We start from the raw sequence: 18,142 nt of genomic DNA on the forward strand, positions 1-18,142 counted from the left end.
TATCCCATGAGGGCAAGGGTTTGACTTCTACTGCTTTATCCCCAGTGTTGTGAGCAGTGTTTTACCTATAGAAGGCACTCTACAAATACTCATTGAGTGAATGATAGAATAACTAATTTTATATTTTCGTGACATTTTATTTTGTTCCCACACTATCATATTGTACTTATTGATCTTTTTATGAATGTGAAATCCAAATGGTGCTACTATTTTATTGGAGGGTTGCAAAGCATAAAAACAATGATAAAATTTAACATCTATAGATATTTAATAATATTTCTATTTCACACAGGAAAATGCAGTAATTAAGAGAAAGAAATAATTTTTCCAAGATAGTGTCAGTAAATTACAGCTAAATTCACATGTAGGTGGAGCTTGTGGTCTGACTCTTTTATCAGGCTCTCTCTAATTATGGAATCTGAATCTGTAAAGACTAAAAATCCAGTTGTAATTATGTTAGATTCAGAGCCTCAGATTAGCTTCTACATACTAGAAAGAGCACTGGATTGAAAATTGAAAGCCTTGGTTAAATATACCTACTGGCTAGCAGACTTTGGATGGTTTATGAACCGTTCTGAGCTTCAGGTTCCACAGCCTCAAACTGAGCTGCAGAATGAAGAGAACCAAAGAAGAAAGCATTTGTGGGAAAGTACTATAAACGATAAGACATTCTACAGGGTAATTTAATTTCTTTAGTAATCTCTATTAATGGATGTGTCTGAGGTATGAGTTTTCTGAATTTATAGTCAAAGGCTTTAACATTTCAGTTTGAATTCTATGAGAAATAAGGATTCCAGACATTCACCTGTTATCTTGTGAGAACACAAGAGTACTCATTAAGAAGCAGAAAGCACCAGGATGCCTCCTGAGCTGTGTATGCTGAAGTCTTGAACAATAATTGCAACATTATGATGCACATTGCCCTCTCTTTTGCTTTCAGGTGCATGGTTCATTCTTTTTGCCATCACACTGCGGCTGGTGGCAGCCTGTCCTGCGTCTTGTGTGGTGTGCACCAAAGATGTAACCCTCTGTCACCAGCTAACCTATATAATAGGTAATAAAGCTAATAACTCTAAAAAGCAGTGTTCAGTTTACCTGGCAAATATACTGCCATATCTGTCATTGTTCTGACTGCTCTCTGGGCTCAGTCTGAAAGAAGTAACCTTTTAAAAAGTTGGCCTTTTACAGCGACTAAAGAGATGGGTAGTATTATTTTATTTTCCTATTCCTGGTGGTCTCAACCAAAACTACTTTAAGACCTTCAGAGATAATTGAGATACCTTGCTACTGCGAAAGAATACCACCATTTCATGTAATTATAAACTTACAAAATCACTTTGATTACATTTTTTGTCCACACTTTGTTCAGATTTGAACCTTACCACCAACTGGAAGAAATATAAGTGAATCAGAAATCTAAACTGCAATTGTTCAGCATTAGTAAGATTAAGTGATGTACCAGTGAAACAGATTATTATCAAAGTGCATCTCATTTTGAAAGTCTGGTCTTTTTTTATTGGTGGTAAATGAGCTGTAGAAATGCTAACAAGATACACTGCCTGTATTCATTACATATTGCTTGCTTAAGTCAACAATTTAATAAGACACCTTATTAACAAATTTGAGGAGAATGTGATTTACATTCTGATATCCAAGAAGAGATAAACAAGCTATAAGCTCTGCCACTGGAAAATTTTCAGAAACAAGCTTGAGTTAAGACAGAATGGAAGATGATAATTTCTTCCATTTCTACAACCTCATGACTGAGAATCCAGAGGTAGAGGTTATCATCATCCCTGACAGGAAGACAAAAGGATTCAAGGCTCCTTGGTGTGTAACACTGTTTCCAATCAGTATTGAAAACACACACTAAACCCCTCCTCTCTCCTCCTCTCTAAAATGCATTTTTTTTTCCTGATCAAAGATAGTTGATGTCAGGAGGAAACAAATATTTTTCATCTACATTGCTGCACCTCCAGATCTTCCTTTTCATTTTCAAAATGCCACATTTGTGAAGTTAGATTTCAGAGAGACACAGAAGTAAAAGGATGACTTGTGAGTAGAGTTTCTGTCAAGTCCTAGACAAGAAAGAATTGACAGAAATAACAGCCAGCTCATTCACATTCAACAAATCCCTGAAGGACTGGGGACCCAAGAAAACAAAACTCTTCCACCCCATCAAAAACAATCTCAAATGGAACAAAACGCCAAACTGGCCAGAATTATTAGAATTCAAATAATCAATAATAAATAAAAAAGAAATGCCATGATTTAAGCTTGCCTGTGCTGCATCACTGGGAGTGATTTTTCTTAAAGAAGGCAGTCTGAGAATCCTTTGTCATTTCCCTTTTTTAAAAATCTCTTTGTTTCAGAGATGCAGACTGCATGTCCTAAGGGAATTGTCATTTGCTTCCCCCTGCGTTGACTGTTCTAATATCACCTGTAGACCTCCCAGGGACAATGGACTCCTCCATCCTTATGACACTGTCATTTATAGTCAAAACAATTTTAGCATGATAAAGATGTGTTACAATAACCCCTGATTATAATACATCTTTATTGAGTTAAAACGCTTTGATTTCTAATGACAGAGCAGTGATAGCTCCGAGGTGATTATGGTGAAGGGATTTAACAGTTGGACGCCCTGAGTACCACCTGTCATCACATGATGGACTTCATTGGAGGGAACAGATATTAGACAGGAGGCCAAAATGGCCCAGGCTATAATGAGAACCCCACTGACAGATCCTTAGGTTGTCTGCAGAGAATATAGATCCTTACCAAGTTGCCAACTTTTAGCCTCGAGCTAAAAAGCAGAAACCAAGGCTCCTTCTCCCTCCTGCATTCCCCTAGCCACACCTTTTACATCTGAGAGAAAAGAGGACTGACTTCACAGCTTAAATACACATTGCTAGTGAGAAACTTCCTCACGGGGAAGCCTGGGCAGCATCTGTGTAGGGCAGTACGCAGGCAGCTGGGCAGTTCCAACCTCAGGGAGAGGAAGCCTGAAATCAGCTTCAACCAAGCTAATCCCCAAGAACAAATTAACTCTGGCATTCCAAGGAAGCAAACATGTCACGGTAACAAAGAAGATACTAATCCCTCATTCTAATAAACAGCCAGCCTCCTCTTAAATTTAGAAGTCATTTTGCTTTTGCAGGCTGTTCTAACCCAGGTGGTAAGATGGCTCAGGGGCAGGTGATCATCTCTGTCCCCTGCATCGCTCTTGCGTGTCCTCTGCTGCTAGTCTGTGCTTTCTTCCCCACAGAAGCCCCCGTGACCTCCAGGGTTCTCATCATCACTGATGGACACCTCTCCTCTATCGAGAGCACAAACCTGTCTCTCTTGTTCCATCTGGCGCTGCTCTCGCTGCGCAGAAACGAGATCAAGGATGTTGGGCAAGAGGCCCTGCAGGGGCTGACACAGTGGCGCACCTTACTGCTGGGACACAACCAGATCTCCAGCTCTTCGCTCAGCGACCACACCTTCAGCGAGCTCCGCAGCCTGCAGGTACTGGTGCTGAGCAACAATGCCGTCCGCACCCTGCGGGGCTCCTGGTTCCGAAACACCAGGGGCCTGACCCGGCTCCAGCTGGACGGCAACCAGATCACCAATCTCGCCGACAGCTCCTTTGCAGGCACACACCTCCGCAGTCCCAGGCATCTGGACTTGTCTAACAATTTTATTTCCTATATTGAGAGAGAGGCTTCCCGACCCCTGCCTCAACTGCAGGAAGAGGACCTTTCCCGAAATAGGTTGGCCCACATGCCTGATGTTTTTAGTCCGCTGAAGCAGTTAATCCTTCTGAGCTTAGATAAGAACCAGTGGAGCTGCACTTGCGATCTCTACCCCCTTGCTCAGTTTTTAAGAACCTACATTTCCTCTTCCGCTCATATGCTCACGAATGCCAGGGACCTAAATTGTAAGGCACCGGCTGCAGCTATGGCCACCACAAGGAGTCTGCTAAGGCTTTCCGAGAACAACTGTGACGCCAAAGCTGCCAACCTCACTCTGGTTCTGAAGGAAAGAGGTTCCCTCCTCCCCGGGCAGGATGTGGCCCTGCTGACCCTGCTGGGCTTTGCAGGTATGCCAGGAAGAAGTGTGTCTTCCTCATTTCCTTACCCTCTTCTGTAGGCTTGAAGTATGCTCCATGATGTCTTTCTCAGGCAGCTGGGGAAACTGGCTAGGGCTATGCAAGAGAGAAATTGCCTGTAGATGTGGGAGGATGTTAGCTGATTTAGCACAGGTTGTAAGAATTTCCCATCATAGAGACGCTGTCTAACATAGAGGAAAGGGCCCTGGGCCAGAATTTCAAGTGCTGCAGTGCAGAAATAACTAATATTGTGCTCCTGAGTGAACTGACTTGCTATTTAAACTTCAGTTTTCTTTTCTGTAGTGTGGGAATAATATCTATATTTTATCAGTCATCCATTTAGCAAAGAGGTCATTGCATTTATTATGATGCTACAAGAGAGAGATTAAAAAATTGATGAGACGTACACTCTTTCCTGCAGGCACTTGTGTTTGTGTGCCGTAGTAGTCAGTGGCCTTTCCTTGGTGCATGAAGAGATGCCATTACAAAAATTACGTATATCCTAATCTACAGGGCTGGATAAGCATAAAACAGGGTGAAGTTCATGAACTCTGCACTTGGATTGCCCAGGTCTAAACATTAGTTTGTTCTTAGAAGCTATATGACTACGGGCAAATTAATTAACCTCTCTGTGCCTTGGTTTTCTTCCTGTTTGGAACTTTTGAATTCTTCTAGAAATTTTGTTTGTCTAACTTGACCCATAGCTCCTCAAACCAACAAAGGAGAGGGCAATATCCAGCTCCTTAATTTTTTAATGGTAATTAAGAAGTTTTTTGTAACTATGCATAAACTCATTACATCTCACTGGATGAATGAGGCATTGATGCTTGGTGCCATTAGTTGAATGAATGGGATTTCTTCATTTTCTTAAGGCTTACTTTATTATTTATTTGAAAGTCAGAGTGACAGAGAATGAGGGAGAGACAGAAAGAACTTCCATTCTACTGGTTCACTCCCCAAATGATCACAGTGGCCGGCAGTAGGCCAGGCCAAAGCCAGGTGCCTAGAACTCCATTTGAGTCTCTTACATGGATGGCAGGCCCAAGCACTCAGGCCATCTTCTGCCTACTTCCCATGTCCATCAGCTGGGAGCTGGATTGGAAACAGAACAGCGGGGACTGGAACCCCAGCACCCATAAATGATACCGGCATTGTAGGCTGCAACTTAAGCCACTGTGCCACAACACTGACCCCACATGAGATTTCTTGAGTTATCTAGCTCATGTGTGTGGTTTATCCTATGTTCTCAGTATATGGTAAAATTCTGTGCACCTGTGGGTAACCTTGTGATGATGAGATACGGTGTGTGCACACATGGGTGTGTGTAGTGCTCCAAAGCTAGGAGACTGCAGGCGCAGAAATGGCATGTAGGAATAAACTGATATATTTTGCATATGTGCTAAAATCATTATTCAATAGTAGGCTTCCAGGGAATTGATTCAACATCAGATTCCTAACTCCTGATAGTTACACTTTTAATCAGAATAGATGAAGACCAGCCTCAGGATAAGACAATGGAACTACCACTAGCAGTAATCAAGCTCACGTGGGAGGGAATTCAAATATTCTTAGAAAGATAAAGTGTTTTAAAAACCATGTTGCCATGTCAGTAATTATATGTGCTAAGAAATAATTTACCATAAAAGACACAAGTGATGTAGCAGCTGTTTTTCCTTAAATATGCCTCCTAGAATACTTGTTCTAGGGGATAATTAATATGTATTCTAAACAAAAAGACACACACACACATACAAATGTACACATAAGCAATAGGTTGTGGGGTTCAAAGAGGTTTTAGAAAAGCTCGATTAAACAATATGAAACAGGCTTTTTTATTGTAGCTACCTCATAGCCTTTCATTTTCCAATGAGTATTAGGAATCTCTACGGACAAGATATAATGAGCAGCATGTCTGAAACTTATTTGACCATAAACCCCTTGTTTCACAGAGGATTTCATTGAATTATGGGTTCAGTAGGACTTGGGTTTGTGAAATATTGCAATAGGGGAACTTTCAACATCTTTTACATTTGTTAATAGAAATACATATTCAGAGAGCGAGTGTTGTGGCACAGTGGGCTAAGTTACTGCTTGTAAAGCCAATATCCCATATTAGGGTACCAGTTCCAGTCCGGAGTCCCGGCTGCTATGCTTTCAATCTAGCTTCCTGCTAATGCACCTGGAAAGGCAGCAGAGGGCGCACTAAGTAGTTAGGCTTCTGCCACTTTTACTGAACACCCCAAAATGGGTTAGAAGCTCCTGGCTTTGTCGTGGCCCAGCCCTGGCCAATTGGAGATTGAACCAGTGGGTCGAAGATCACTCTGTTTCTCTCTTTCCCTTTCTCTCTGTCACCCTGCTTGTCAAATAAATAAATTAATCTTAACCAAAAGAAATATATATTCAGAAATATATTTTGTTAACAGTTATCAGTGTGGAAATGGATACAAGTTCAGGAAGATTCCAAAGATTTTGTCAAAGTGATAGGAAGCTTTGTATACATGGATTAATTGTAAATATGGTCACATACATGTTAAGTTTTATTGCGGGAAATTATCATACTATTATCTTTCATTGAGTAATTATTAAATTAAATGTTTTGAGAAGTAATTCTCATAAAAGATTCTGATTTTTAGATCAATTTGTTCACTAAGATTCTGCTTTTGAAAAAAATGTTTTGAATTATATCTAGCTCTAGATTGTGGGGAAAAGACTTAAAACCACAATTTAGCCCATTATTTCATTTTATTCAACTATACCTAAGTCATCAGAATTCAAAGGAATATAAATCATCATACACAGTGAATTTTAAACTAATAAGTGGGTATTTGGCACTAAACACTTGTTTCTTGACACTTCCTATTCTGTGTCCTGTTGGATAAGAAGTTCTCTTAGAGCTGTAATATAATATATTTCTGATGCCTCAATGAGAACTTATTAATTTTGCCTTTTTGGACAACTCATAAAGAGTCTTAGAACAATTTTTCAAAATAGAAACCATGCCCATGGCAATGAAAATTCAGACATCTTAATAGAAAATTCAGCCTGACCTCAACTTCATTTGTATCTTTTGCTTTCTGCATTAATGAAAAGTGACTATAACTAGTCAGTAATGGGATACATATATCTCTCCAGTACTAACGGGAGGAGAGTTGACTGAGTCCTTACGTTATAGGCACAATTAGAGGAGAAGCTTTATCTTGGAACCAATTTATACTTACTGTCATTTCAATGGCTGATGCATGACTTTAAGAAAAAAGTAGATCTTTGTTTTCTTTATTATTTAGTTTGGTAAGTGCATCTGCTATGTATGATATTGTCTTAATGTAGGTGGGGGGGCAGGGGGTGGAGGGAGGTCCTAGAAACCAAGTCTTGGGGGATGGCCCTGTGGCATAGCAGGCTAAGCCTCTGCCTGTGGTGCCAGCATCCCAAATAGGCACTGGTTCATGTCCTGGCTGCTCCTCTTCTGATCCAGCTCTCTGCTTATGGCCTGGGAAAGCAGTGGAGGATAGCCCAAGTGTTTGAGCCCCTGCACCCACATGGGAGACCCAGAGAAGCTCTTGAATCCTGGCTTTGGATTGGTTCAGTTCTGGCCATGGCAGCCATTTGTGGAGTGAACCAGTGGATGGAAGACCTTTCTCTCTGTCTTTCCCTCTCTCTGTCTGTAACTATACCTCTCAAGTAAATAAATAAGTAAAATCTTAAGAAAAAAGGAAATCAAGTCTTTCAGAACCCAACAGGACAATATAAGAGCTAAACAATGGCAGCAGCAGTGATCAAAATCACAAACTGCAATAACTATTCATTGAATTATGCTACATCAAAGCACTGTGTTAATTATGGTATATATATTATCTCTTTTTAATCCCTGCATAATATTAATTATCTTCATTTAGGGAGATAAGGCTCAGAACGATTATAAAGCACCTAAGGAAAGTCTAAGTACAGAGCTATGAGTCCTAAATTTTGTAAATATTTATTTATTTTCATGAACTTGGAAGGCAGAGAGAGAAGAGAGTGAGGCAGAAATAGGGTTCATACATCTACTGGTTTACTCCCCAGACTAGGAGACTGGAACTCCATCTAGGTCCCCAACATGGGTGGCAGGGGCCCAACCATTTGAGCCATGACATGCTGCTTCCCAAGATGCATTAGAAGAAACTTGGATTGGAAGCAGAGTAGCTGGGCCTCTGGACACTCTGATGTGAGATGCGTGTGTTGCAAGGGAAGCTTAACTGAATCCTGAATTTTATAAGAGATAATGATTGCTTCTTACATTTATGAATCTAACATTTTTTAACAATTCATATTAAAATTTTTGTTTGGAATAACCAAGACTCTAGAATTTGACAATAAAAGTGTAATGTTCTAAATTTTCTACGATTTTAAAGAAATATTGTGCTTTTGATAGAAATTAAATTATTTCAATATGTTACAGCATTTTCCAATAGTATATTATTAAATTAAAATGAGTTCATAAGATTGCATGATATGGTAATATATACAATGATTGGAAGATATTTTTAATCAGAAACCACTATTATCTTTAACAAAACAGAATGAAATAATCATGGCAGATAATCTCCCTTCTCTCTCTGTTTTCTTAGACTTATTTAGTTATTTGAAGGACAGATTTATAGAGGAAGCAGGAAAAGGGAGAAGGTAGGGGGGAGAGGGAGATATCTTCAATCTATTGGTTCAGTCTCCAAATTCCCACAATGTCAGGGGCTGGGTCATGCCAATTCTAGAAGCCTTGACTTCCTTCCAGGTCTCCCATGTGAGTATAGGAGTCCAAGCACTCAGGTCGTCTTCCACTACTTTCCCGGGCACATTAGCAGGGAGGTGGGTCAGAAGTGGAGCAACTGGGACTTTAATCAATGCTCTTATGCGATGCCAGCATTGCAGATGGTGGCTTAACCATGCTGCGCCACAGCACCATCCCACATCTTCCCTTTAAATTAAAAAATGATCACATTGCACTAACAAGGTTTCCATGGAAAGAACCAGGCATGCTGAAATGAATCAAACATCCTAGAACATTGAGATTGTCTCCTTCATTGCCTGCCTTTCTGGAGGAAACTGACTTGTCCAAGGTCACACAGCAGATGCAGTCACAACTGAGCTTTGAACATGGATCTCCCTACTCCTGAAAACCAGTTCGGGAATTTGTAAAGTCAGACCACCCAACACTTTCTGTGATCTGAATTTATGAACAGATCTTCTGTTGGTTTAAGAATACTCAATAAGCTTTTCTGGAGTACTTCCTTGTGCCAGACTTGTAGGCACTGGGGGTGGACTGTGGAGCAGGGGGAGACGTTGTTTCCCCACATTGCAGAATGCTAGCAGAAGAAGGTGTGCAGTGGACAAGAGAATGAATGGACATCATCATCATCGTCATCAGCCCAGCACTGTTTTAAGTGCTGAGAAACAAAGGAAGTCAGTGTAACGGTGGAGAAGTGGGGATACGACTCAGAGACTTTGGTTTGAACAACTGGTTATTTGAAGATGTGGTTTGTTGAGATGGAAGTGAGGTAGAAACAGGTTAGGGTGTGCACCTAGGTTGGAAACACACTGCCCCCTGCAATTTTATCCAGAGGGTAAGCAATATCCACATAGAACTGAAGTGACAGTTCCAGGCTGTCTGAGGTTAGATGTTATTTATCTTATTGTGAGAGTTCATAAAAGGGAATGATCTTTGCAAGATGGAAAACACCGCAAAGGCATCAAGAAATTTTGAGGTGTTGATTTAGTTTTAAAGGCTAAATATAACTCTTACAAGCAGAGATAAGAGAATGTACTAAAAAATCATTAAGAGCACATGCAAAGGCTTACATGTACGTGTTAGGACTAATGAAGAGCTTAAAACATGATGTCTGAGTGTGCAAAACAATGTAAAATAAGGCTAGGAAGGAAGGGAAAGGACAGATTGTATTTAACCTTGAATGCCAAGGAGTTTGGCCTGGTTGCTAATGACAAACCAGTGAGCTGGGGTGGTGGTGAAGCTTCAGGGATGATTAAGATATGTTAATTGCACATAGGATCAAATTTTCTTTAGGGAGAAGGAGGTAGGGGTATATGAGAATTTCATGTATTAATTGTAGTCTTTTTATTGATTACAAGATTAAGAAATAAGAAATTGGGAACTAAACTGGTTTTCAGAAGGCAGCAAAAATAATATAATTCATCTTGAATGAATTTCAGTCCATGAGAAAGCCTTTTTTCACTACCAAAGAGAATCCAGACTGTGTTGTTTTTTATAATTTTTAGTATACACAAAGAAAGTTCCAAATTAGAGGGCAGAACAATATCAATTATATAGCCTATTACTAGTCTGATATTTTTCCAAATGGTGATGGACTTCCCATCTCTTCTGACACCCTTTAAGCCATTAACTTTTATATTTGTTTCACATTTGGTGATTTATATGTTTCTTTCTATGATGTTATCTTTTAATGCTCTCTCTCTTTGTCACAGGAGCTGTTGGTCTCACTTGCCTAGGTTTAGTTGTATTTAACTGGAAACTCCAACAAGGCAAAGCAAATGAACACACATCAGAAAACCTTTGTTGCAGAACCTTCGATGAATCCCTGTGTGCTCATGAGGCAAGAAATTACCACGCTAAGGGATACTGTAACTGCCACTTAACTCAGGAAAGTGAGATAAAGGTCATGTCCGTTGTGGGGTCCAGAAAGGAAATGCCACTTTTACAGGAAAATAGCCATCAAGCAACATTGGCCTCGGAGTCCACAGCCCTTGACGGATCATTTAGAAACCTGAAAGGGAAGGACCATGGGGCAGACAGCACTTTCTTTTGCCTGGATGGCAGATTGCTGCAGTCAGGATGTTCAGAGCCTCCTGGGACTGTGGCAGCTTTTAATGAAGCAGCCTTACTTACAAGATGTTGTCCAAAGAGAGTTGAAAATCTAAGGAAGTATGAGACTGGAGAAATCCAAACTGAAACCCTGCCACAGTGCCTAACAAAAGCAATAGGTGAGTTTGTCTTATTTTAGAAAATCCCATCCCACTCTGTTCAATTCTCCCTGAAGGAGGAAACCTTCTTTAATTTCCCCAACAGGAAGTGCTATTAAAATCATAGCTTCAGTCTATCCCTATTCTACACATTTGAAGATGGTGTGTGTGTGGGTGTGTGTGTATGTGCACAGGCACACATATGTTTCAGGTAGGGTGAGGTTGAGGCATCCCATTGTCAGGAACTGAGTATATCTCCTGTCTACTGAGAGTGAAATTTGAGACCCAATATCCAGCAATGTTAAAATTTAAAAAAAAAAATCCTTTTAAGTAGCAGTAGTGCTGTTAAGATTTATGGAAAGGTGAGTAACAGCTTTTGTTCCAAAATCCTTTGGGCTCTGATGCCAATTCTGCAGTAAGCAACCTTCCCAGAGTATGACATGTTAGAAGAATGGGCCTTCTAATGCTCGTGATTCATTTCAGGAATGATGTCAAGAAACATACTTTGCTTGCTGTGCTGTCAGGGATGATAACTTCCCAGTTCAGGGAAAGTCAGGACTTAATTCATTGTCTCATGTTGGGAGCCAAGTGAATCTGGCCGTGACATCTACCCACTGTACATGGACAATGTCAATATTTAGGTGGAGGCAATGAATTAAATGTCTTCCTTTTTCTTCCTGAACAGTAGGGTGATGTTTTCAGGCTCGGCAGTGAAAACTTTTACAGCTGTTCTAAAAAGAGGCTGCTGTCATTTATTTGACTTGGTTTACAACACAATAGAATTTTCTCCCAGAATACAAAAGACAGAGATGTTGTACCATGAAATTCTTTCCATGAGGATCTGGCCCTAGGATGGATTTGGGGAAAATTGAATAAGAAGAAAACACCTGTTATTTCATTTATGGCACAAGCAAGCTGTGAGTTTTCCATTCCATTCCACAGATTCTTAGCAGTATCTGAAGGCTGGTTATTTGACCCAAGAGAGGGATGGCTGAGGAGACATATGCCCTGGAAATAAGATGACATTCGTTTTATTTTGTAAATAAATAAGCTTTAGCCTTTCAATGGAATCATATTGGGGCTGAGATTGTGTTGCAGCGGGGTAAGTGCTCAGTGCTTATCAGCATCCCTTATCAGAATCCTGGTGTGAATTCCAGCTGCTCTGGTTTCAATTCAGCTCCCTGCTAAGGAGCCTGGGAAAAATATCGGAGCATAGCCCAAGTACTAGGGACTCTACTACCCATGTGGGAAACCAGGATGGGGTTCCAGGCTCCTGACATCATCCTGGCCCCACCCAGCATTGCAGACATTTGCGGAGTGAACCAGTATATGGAAGAGATGAATCTCTATGTCTCTATCTCTGTCTCTTTGTCACTCTGCCTGTCAAATAAATAGATCCTTAAAGAAATAAAGTCATACCTTTGGCAGATGTTTTATTTTAGCTTTGTCCAGTGCCTTAACTTCTCAGTGGGAAATTCCTATATTGAAGGGAATGTGATCTCTTAACCATTTAAAACTGAGTTTCTCGTTTCACACTGAGAACATTGGTTTGTCAGATCAATACAATTATTTTTAAAAGCACCTGAAATTCTACTACATGCCAGGCATTGTATTGGAGCTGGAAAGGCAGGAACTGGAGACAGAAACAGTCAAGGCTACATGTGCTCCATAGTAGAAATTAATAAGGAGACAATGTAGCTAGAAACACAGAAATACAGAGTTTCAGGGGCAATGGGGACTTTAGAGATGATTTAGTTCAGCAGTTCCTAATACTTATATTTTAAAACCATTTATTTTATTTGAGAGACAAAGGAGAGGTGAGAGAGAAAAAGCCCTTTCATCCACTGGTTCACTCCCTGAATGCCCACAGTGGATGAAGCCAAAGCCGGGAGTCATGAACTCATTTCAGGTCTCCCACGTGGTGACAAGGAATAAGCTACTTGAGCCAGCACTCCTGTTGCCCAGGGTGTGCATTAGCAAGAATCTAGAATTGAAAACATACCCTGTACTTGAGCCCAGGCACTCCAATGTGGGATGTGGTTGTCCCAGCTGGTGTCTTAACTGCTAGTCCAAATGCATGCCTCTAAAATTTATCTTAGAATTTAAGAATACTCTGGGAATCTAAAAATGGCTACAAATTCTTTCCACGTAATCATATATACTCAAATACAGTTCCCATAACTACAATCATATAAAATCCAGGAAATAAGTAGCTTTTTCAAGGTTACCCAGAAAGAGGATAGCAGATCTTAGTCTGGGGTTTAATCACCTGTTCCTTGATCACACTGAACAGAATACTTCTTTCTTCCTCTAGATAAAGCAATTTCATGAAATAAGAGAAAGTATACTGACAAGATGTCATTTTAAAATTAACATATGTTGTAATTAAGATGATTGGGTTTAAAGTCATTTAGAACCTGGTTTGATTTCTGGCCATATGACTTAACTGATATGTGACTGGGAGAAAAGATTCAATCTCTCTAAGTGTGTTTCTTCATCTGTAAAGTTATAAGGTAATACAATGAGTCCAATGTTACAAATATTAAATGAGATGATGAGAGCAAAATATTTAGTATAATGCCTGGATGTAGTATGTGCTAAATTCACAATTTTATTATTATTATCACCAATATTATTTAAGATATATAAGTAATGTAATGTCATTTGTAAGTCCCAGACAGACATTGCTGCAGTATAAATCAGCCATATTTCAAAAGACCTATTCATTGAACAAATATTTAATGAATATTGAATTAAGCTATGGAAAATAAAATAGGCATGGTCTCCGCTTTCATTGTGGCAGTAGCTCACAAGTATTTCTCTTTTGTTGACTAGATAATTCTATTCAGTAATGTACCCATTTCCTCCCTCCCAATATTTTATGTCTAAATTGGACTTGAATGTGGAAAAAATTAGCATGGCTATTTCAAAAGGATTTAGATATTATTCCTATTTAAAACAAACAATTAACAAAAAGATGTACAACTCTGAGTAACATTTTTATTCCTAATTATACAACTTTTATGTCAGTATCTGAACTGTCTGAAATATGGCCATAAACAATGTCATTGCAAACATATCAAACAACCAAATGTGCTTTGTATATTTAGTTAACTCAAGAATTGACATAATCAGAGGAGTTATTTTTGCACTTTTCATAAGGTTTATAATCATCAGGTTGGGCAATACAACTTAGCCCAGTGCTAAATTTCTGTACTTATTGTTCAGCAGATATCAGCAGTGACACATTTAGAAGATATGCAGCATCCTCTTCAGCTTTGGCAAGGGAAAATCTTGAAAAGCATTTAACAAATGAATCATGGCAGCCTCCAATAGAAAAAGAAGACAATGGCTTACAACCTCACAGGCAGAGACATTTTATTACAAGCTCATCATCCAAGCCTTGTGCACAAAAGATCTTACAAAAACAAAGATCAAAATATGATGATCCTTATGGACTGTTACAACACAGCAGGCCTAGGTACTTTCAATCAAACAGTTCTCTTATCTGTAAATATGTGCCCTGTGATCAACTGCAAGATTATATGAAAGAAAGGAAGATAAATCACAGAGAGCATTCAAAGCCTGAGAAAGAGCAAATCCAAATTAACAATGCAATAGAAAAATTTCTTTTGGGTGAAGACAACAGAGATTTTCCAGGGCTATCAACAAAAACCAAGAAAATGTATTCACCAAAGAGGGTTAGCTTCCACAATCCTGATTTAGTAGAAAAAGACATGTTGGTGGTATCACCAAAAAGATCAAACCATTGGAAACTGCAGGAAAATCATAGTAACCAACTGACAAACTTGGATCTCAAAAAATGTAACAACCCTAGGGAGAGAAACAAAGGAGGAAAATGGTTTATGGATTCAGAGATTCTGAAAATGAAGAGAACTGGTCAATCTGATCTCAAAAGGAAAACTAAAGGACAAAATTTAAAGATAAAATTAAATTTACATCCTTTTAAAAAAGTCAGAGTTCATCCAGAAAAATCCCTGCCAGAATTTCAAAGGAAACACAAGCATGCGTTGCTACCTTCTAAAAAATTACCCAAAACTTCTGAGAAAAAAGCCAAAATCAATCTTCTGTCTTCTGTAGATTTTCCTCAAGAGCAAGAGAGGAACAATTATGTTAGACTCACTTCAAAGTGGATCCCTCTCAAACACGCCCCAAAGCAGACCTCATACTACAGAAGAAACACTAAAAGTGCCCCTGTACTCAGTGCTAACACCAGGTCTTTAGAAGGCGGTTGTCAACCAGCTGGTCACATTCCCGACAGAAGTCTGTCAACATTGCCTGAGTCTCCAACCATTGATGCTGTGTGGAGGCACTCACGTTCTCAGTTCTCAGCTGAACAAATGGAGGGTGCAACTCAGCTCACAGTAGAAGTTCCTGGTGATTTACAAGCTACTTGGGAACATAAAGGGAGTGATGTTTTATCATCCCAAAATTTCAGGAAGACTATTGACCAAGGGGCAACAGAGCTCCCTGAGCACATGGGGCAGAATAAATCAAACACCAGTGAGTTAAAGCAGTATTCCTTGTCCCCAAGGAATCAACCACAAGTTGCAGGTGTTTACAAGACTGAAACCTACCACGAGGAGTATACATTAGGTGAAAACCAAGTTTTACAACAGGAAAAACAAAATTCAAGTTATGAGCAACACAGAAATGAAGACAAGACATTAAAAACTAAACCCAAGCTATTACATCAAATTGTGGAATGTTTCAAGATGGATAAGGAAGGAAATGATGTAGGGGAAAAACTTCCTAACACAGAAACTTGTGATTCCTCTCTCATTCCCCTGACACAGCCCAAGAACACCCTACCATTTATGAAGACAAATTCTATTCCATTCCAAAATAGCATAGAGCTTCCCAAGGATATCAGTACTTCTCCTCTAAGTAGTCAAGCCATTTGGCATCTAGCCAACAGTAGTGATAAAGGAACTGACAGCACAAATGCATTGCCCAGAGATGATGGCACTGAAGCACTAGAGACAAAAATAGTAGGTAAAGAAGAGCAAAACCTGCTCTATGAAAGCAAGACAAATTCTAGTATGTTAATTCAGACCACAACAATGACCTTACAAAGCTCCACAAAAGAAATGCCGCAAACTTGGGAAAATGGAAAAAGTGAAAAACATTTATTGAGTAGTTCAAGTTCTGACAAGGAGGACATTGCAGCTAAAGATTTGAGGATGACAAGTTCCTGTGAAACCCAAAATAGAACCCCTCACAGTGAAATTGATCTCCAGATTAGCAGTAATATGCATGATTTCAACATTCAAAATACTCAACCAGATAAACCGTGCACAGAAAGAAGGTGCAGTGACAGTAGGTGACTCATGCAGTGCTGTCCCTCTTACCAGAGTTAAAAGGCATTCATTTTGAGGCAGGGAACGAGGTACCTCTAATCCTAGCAGAATAAATGAAGCTGAAAACTCTGCTCCAAAACCTGCACTGTATCCACCATCTGGTGAAAATGCTAATGCATCACCTTTAGAGGCAGAACAAAGTAAGCAAAATCACTCAAATAATAATTATTTTCTACTTTAGCTTTCTTCAAAAGGACACACAACACCCCTTAGCCTTTGCATGCATTTCAAATGCATTATTTTGGAAGACAAATCTTCAATAATTCCTTTTTATCAATGAAATAAAAGCGTACAGTTGAATACAAGGTAAAAATCAAAGATGCAGCCACAAGATATGTTTGACACAATTAACTAAGTGTGCGTCCCCAAGAAACGGAAGAATAGAAAAGAAACATGTTGTCTGGTTCTGGAAAAGCAGCCAAACATTAAAGAAAAAAAAAAAAAGAACCTCAAACAAATGAAAGATTAGACAAGAAAAAGTGAGCGGTTTTATACTTCATGTTTATTTTATGGAAATTATAATACAAATCTCAATTAGTGGTATTACACTATTGCTTTCTACACAGATGATTCTATATTTATATTTGTGCCTGATTTGTTTTCCTAATTATAGTATGAAAATGAAAATTCAGCTTTGCTAACTATAGTTTAGCTGATGAACATACTGGTATATTTCATCCATTTGTAACTGTTTTGTTGACAATTATCCTAGAGCTTAAGTAGAAGTCTTTAATACCTGTTATTTTTCTAAGAGAAGAAAAAAATAAGGATTTTCCAGCTAGTAGGCTGTTACTGTAAAACCTGCAAAATCCTTTAAATCCACTAGGTGGAGATCTCAGATTCAATCATATAAAAAGAACAACTAGGGCTTCAAGATCAACACAATGGATTCCGAACAAAAGGAATTTTAATGAGCTTTATTGCCAATTGTTATTAATTTAAGATTCTGAAAACTAAATAACCCATTAGCATGTAGCTTTCAAGGTTTGATCTCTTTGAGTTTTAGTATGCAGCTATTGTTTGGTGTGAGTGCTCTTGCACAGGAATTAAAAGTCTTACAAATATTAGGTTTAAAAGCAGTGTCATTAGCTGTGTCTCATTTATAGTCACATTAATTTGAAAAATATAGGTAAGTGAGGGTGTTGTGGCTTAGCTGATTAAGCTGCCCTTGGGAAAGCCCCCATTTCATATCAGAATGCGTAGGATCAAGTTTCTCTTCCACTTTCAATCCAGCTTCCTATTAATGAACTGGGTATATAGCAGATGATGGTCCAATTTCTTGAGTCCCGGCCACCCATTGTGAGATATCCATTGGGAGCTCCTGGCTCCTAGCTTCTGCTTGGCCTAGCTCCAGCTGCTCTGGGCATTTGGGGAGTGAACCAGTGGAAGGATGATCTGTCTCTTTCTTTCTGTCTCTCCTTCTCTCATTTCCATCACTCTGCCTTTCAAATAAATAAATAAATATTAAGAAAATAGATATACTCAAACAACTTTATTGTTCAACACTCCAGTAAAGAACACAGTACAGAATATTATATTTCACATTTCCTAGTGGAGGAAAAAAAAAACAACCTCCTTTTTTTCTATCTCTGTAACTATGTAACATCTGGCATTATTACAAAGATTAAGAGATATTTGAATAATGTAAATATTGCTTGCAAGCCCCACCTGTCTTCCATTTCCCTTTTTATTTAGAATTGCC

At 39.1% G+C, this 18,142-nt stretch overlaps 2 protein-coding genes across 4 annotated transcripts in view; one reads left to right on the forward strand and one right to left on the reverse strand.

Annotated features, from left to right (window-relative positions):
- TNNI3K (TNNI3 interacting kinase) overlaps positions 1–18,142 on the reverse strand; it is a 355,192-nt gene that overhangs the window by 69,363 nt on the left and 267,687 nt on the right. The gene's annotated exons all lie outside the window — the stretch shown is intronic.
- LRRC53 (leucine rich repeat containing 53) lies at positions 565–16,621 on the forward strand. Its single transcript, XM_051856360.3, is given in 8 exon segments — positions 565–649; positions 941–1,054; positions 3,269–4,084; positions 10,565–11,080; positions 14,291–16,370; positions 16,372–16,402; positions 16,404–16,476; positions 16,479–16,621. Coding segments are annotated over 8 exon segments (3,858 nt in total).

Source organism: Oryctolagus cuniculus, chromosome 7 (assembly GCF_051225735.1).
Source record: "Oryctolagus cuniculus isolate XC-2025 breed Fujian yellow rabbit chromosome 7, ASM5122573v1, whole genome shotgun sequence".
NCBI classification, from domain to species: Eukaryota; Metazoa; Chordata; class Mammalia; order Lagomorpha; family Leporidae; genus Oryctolagus; species Oryctolagus cuniculus.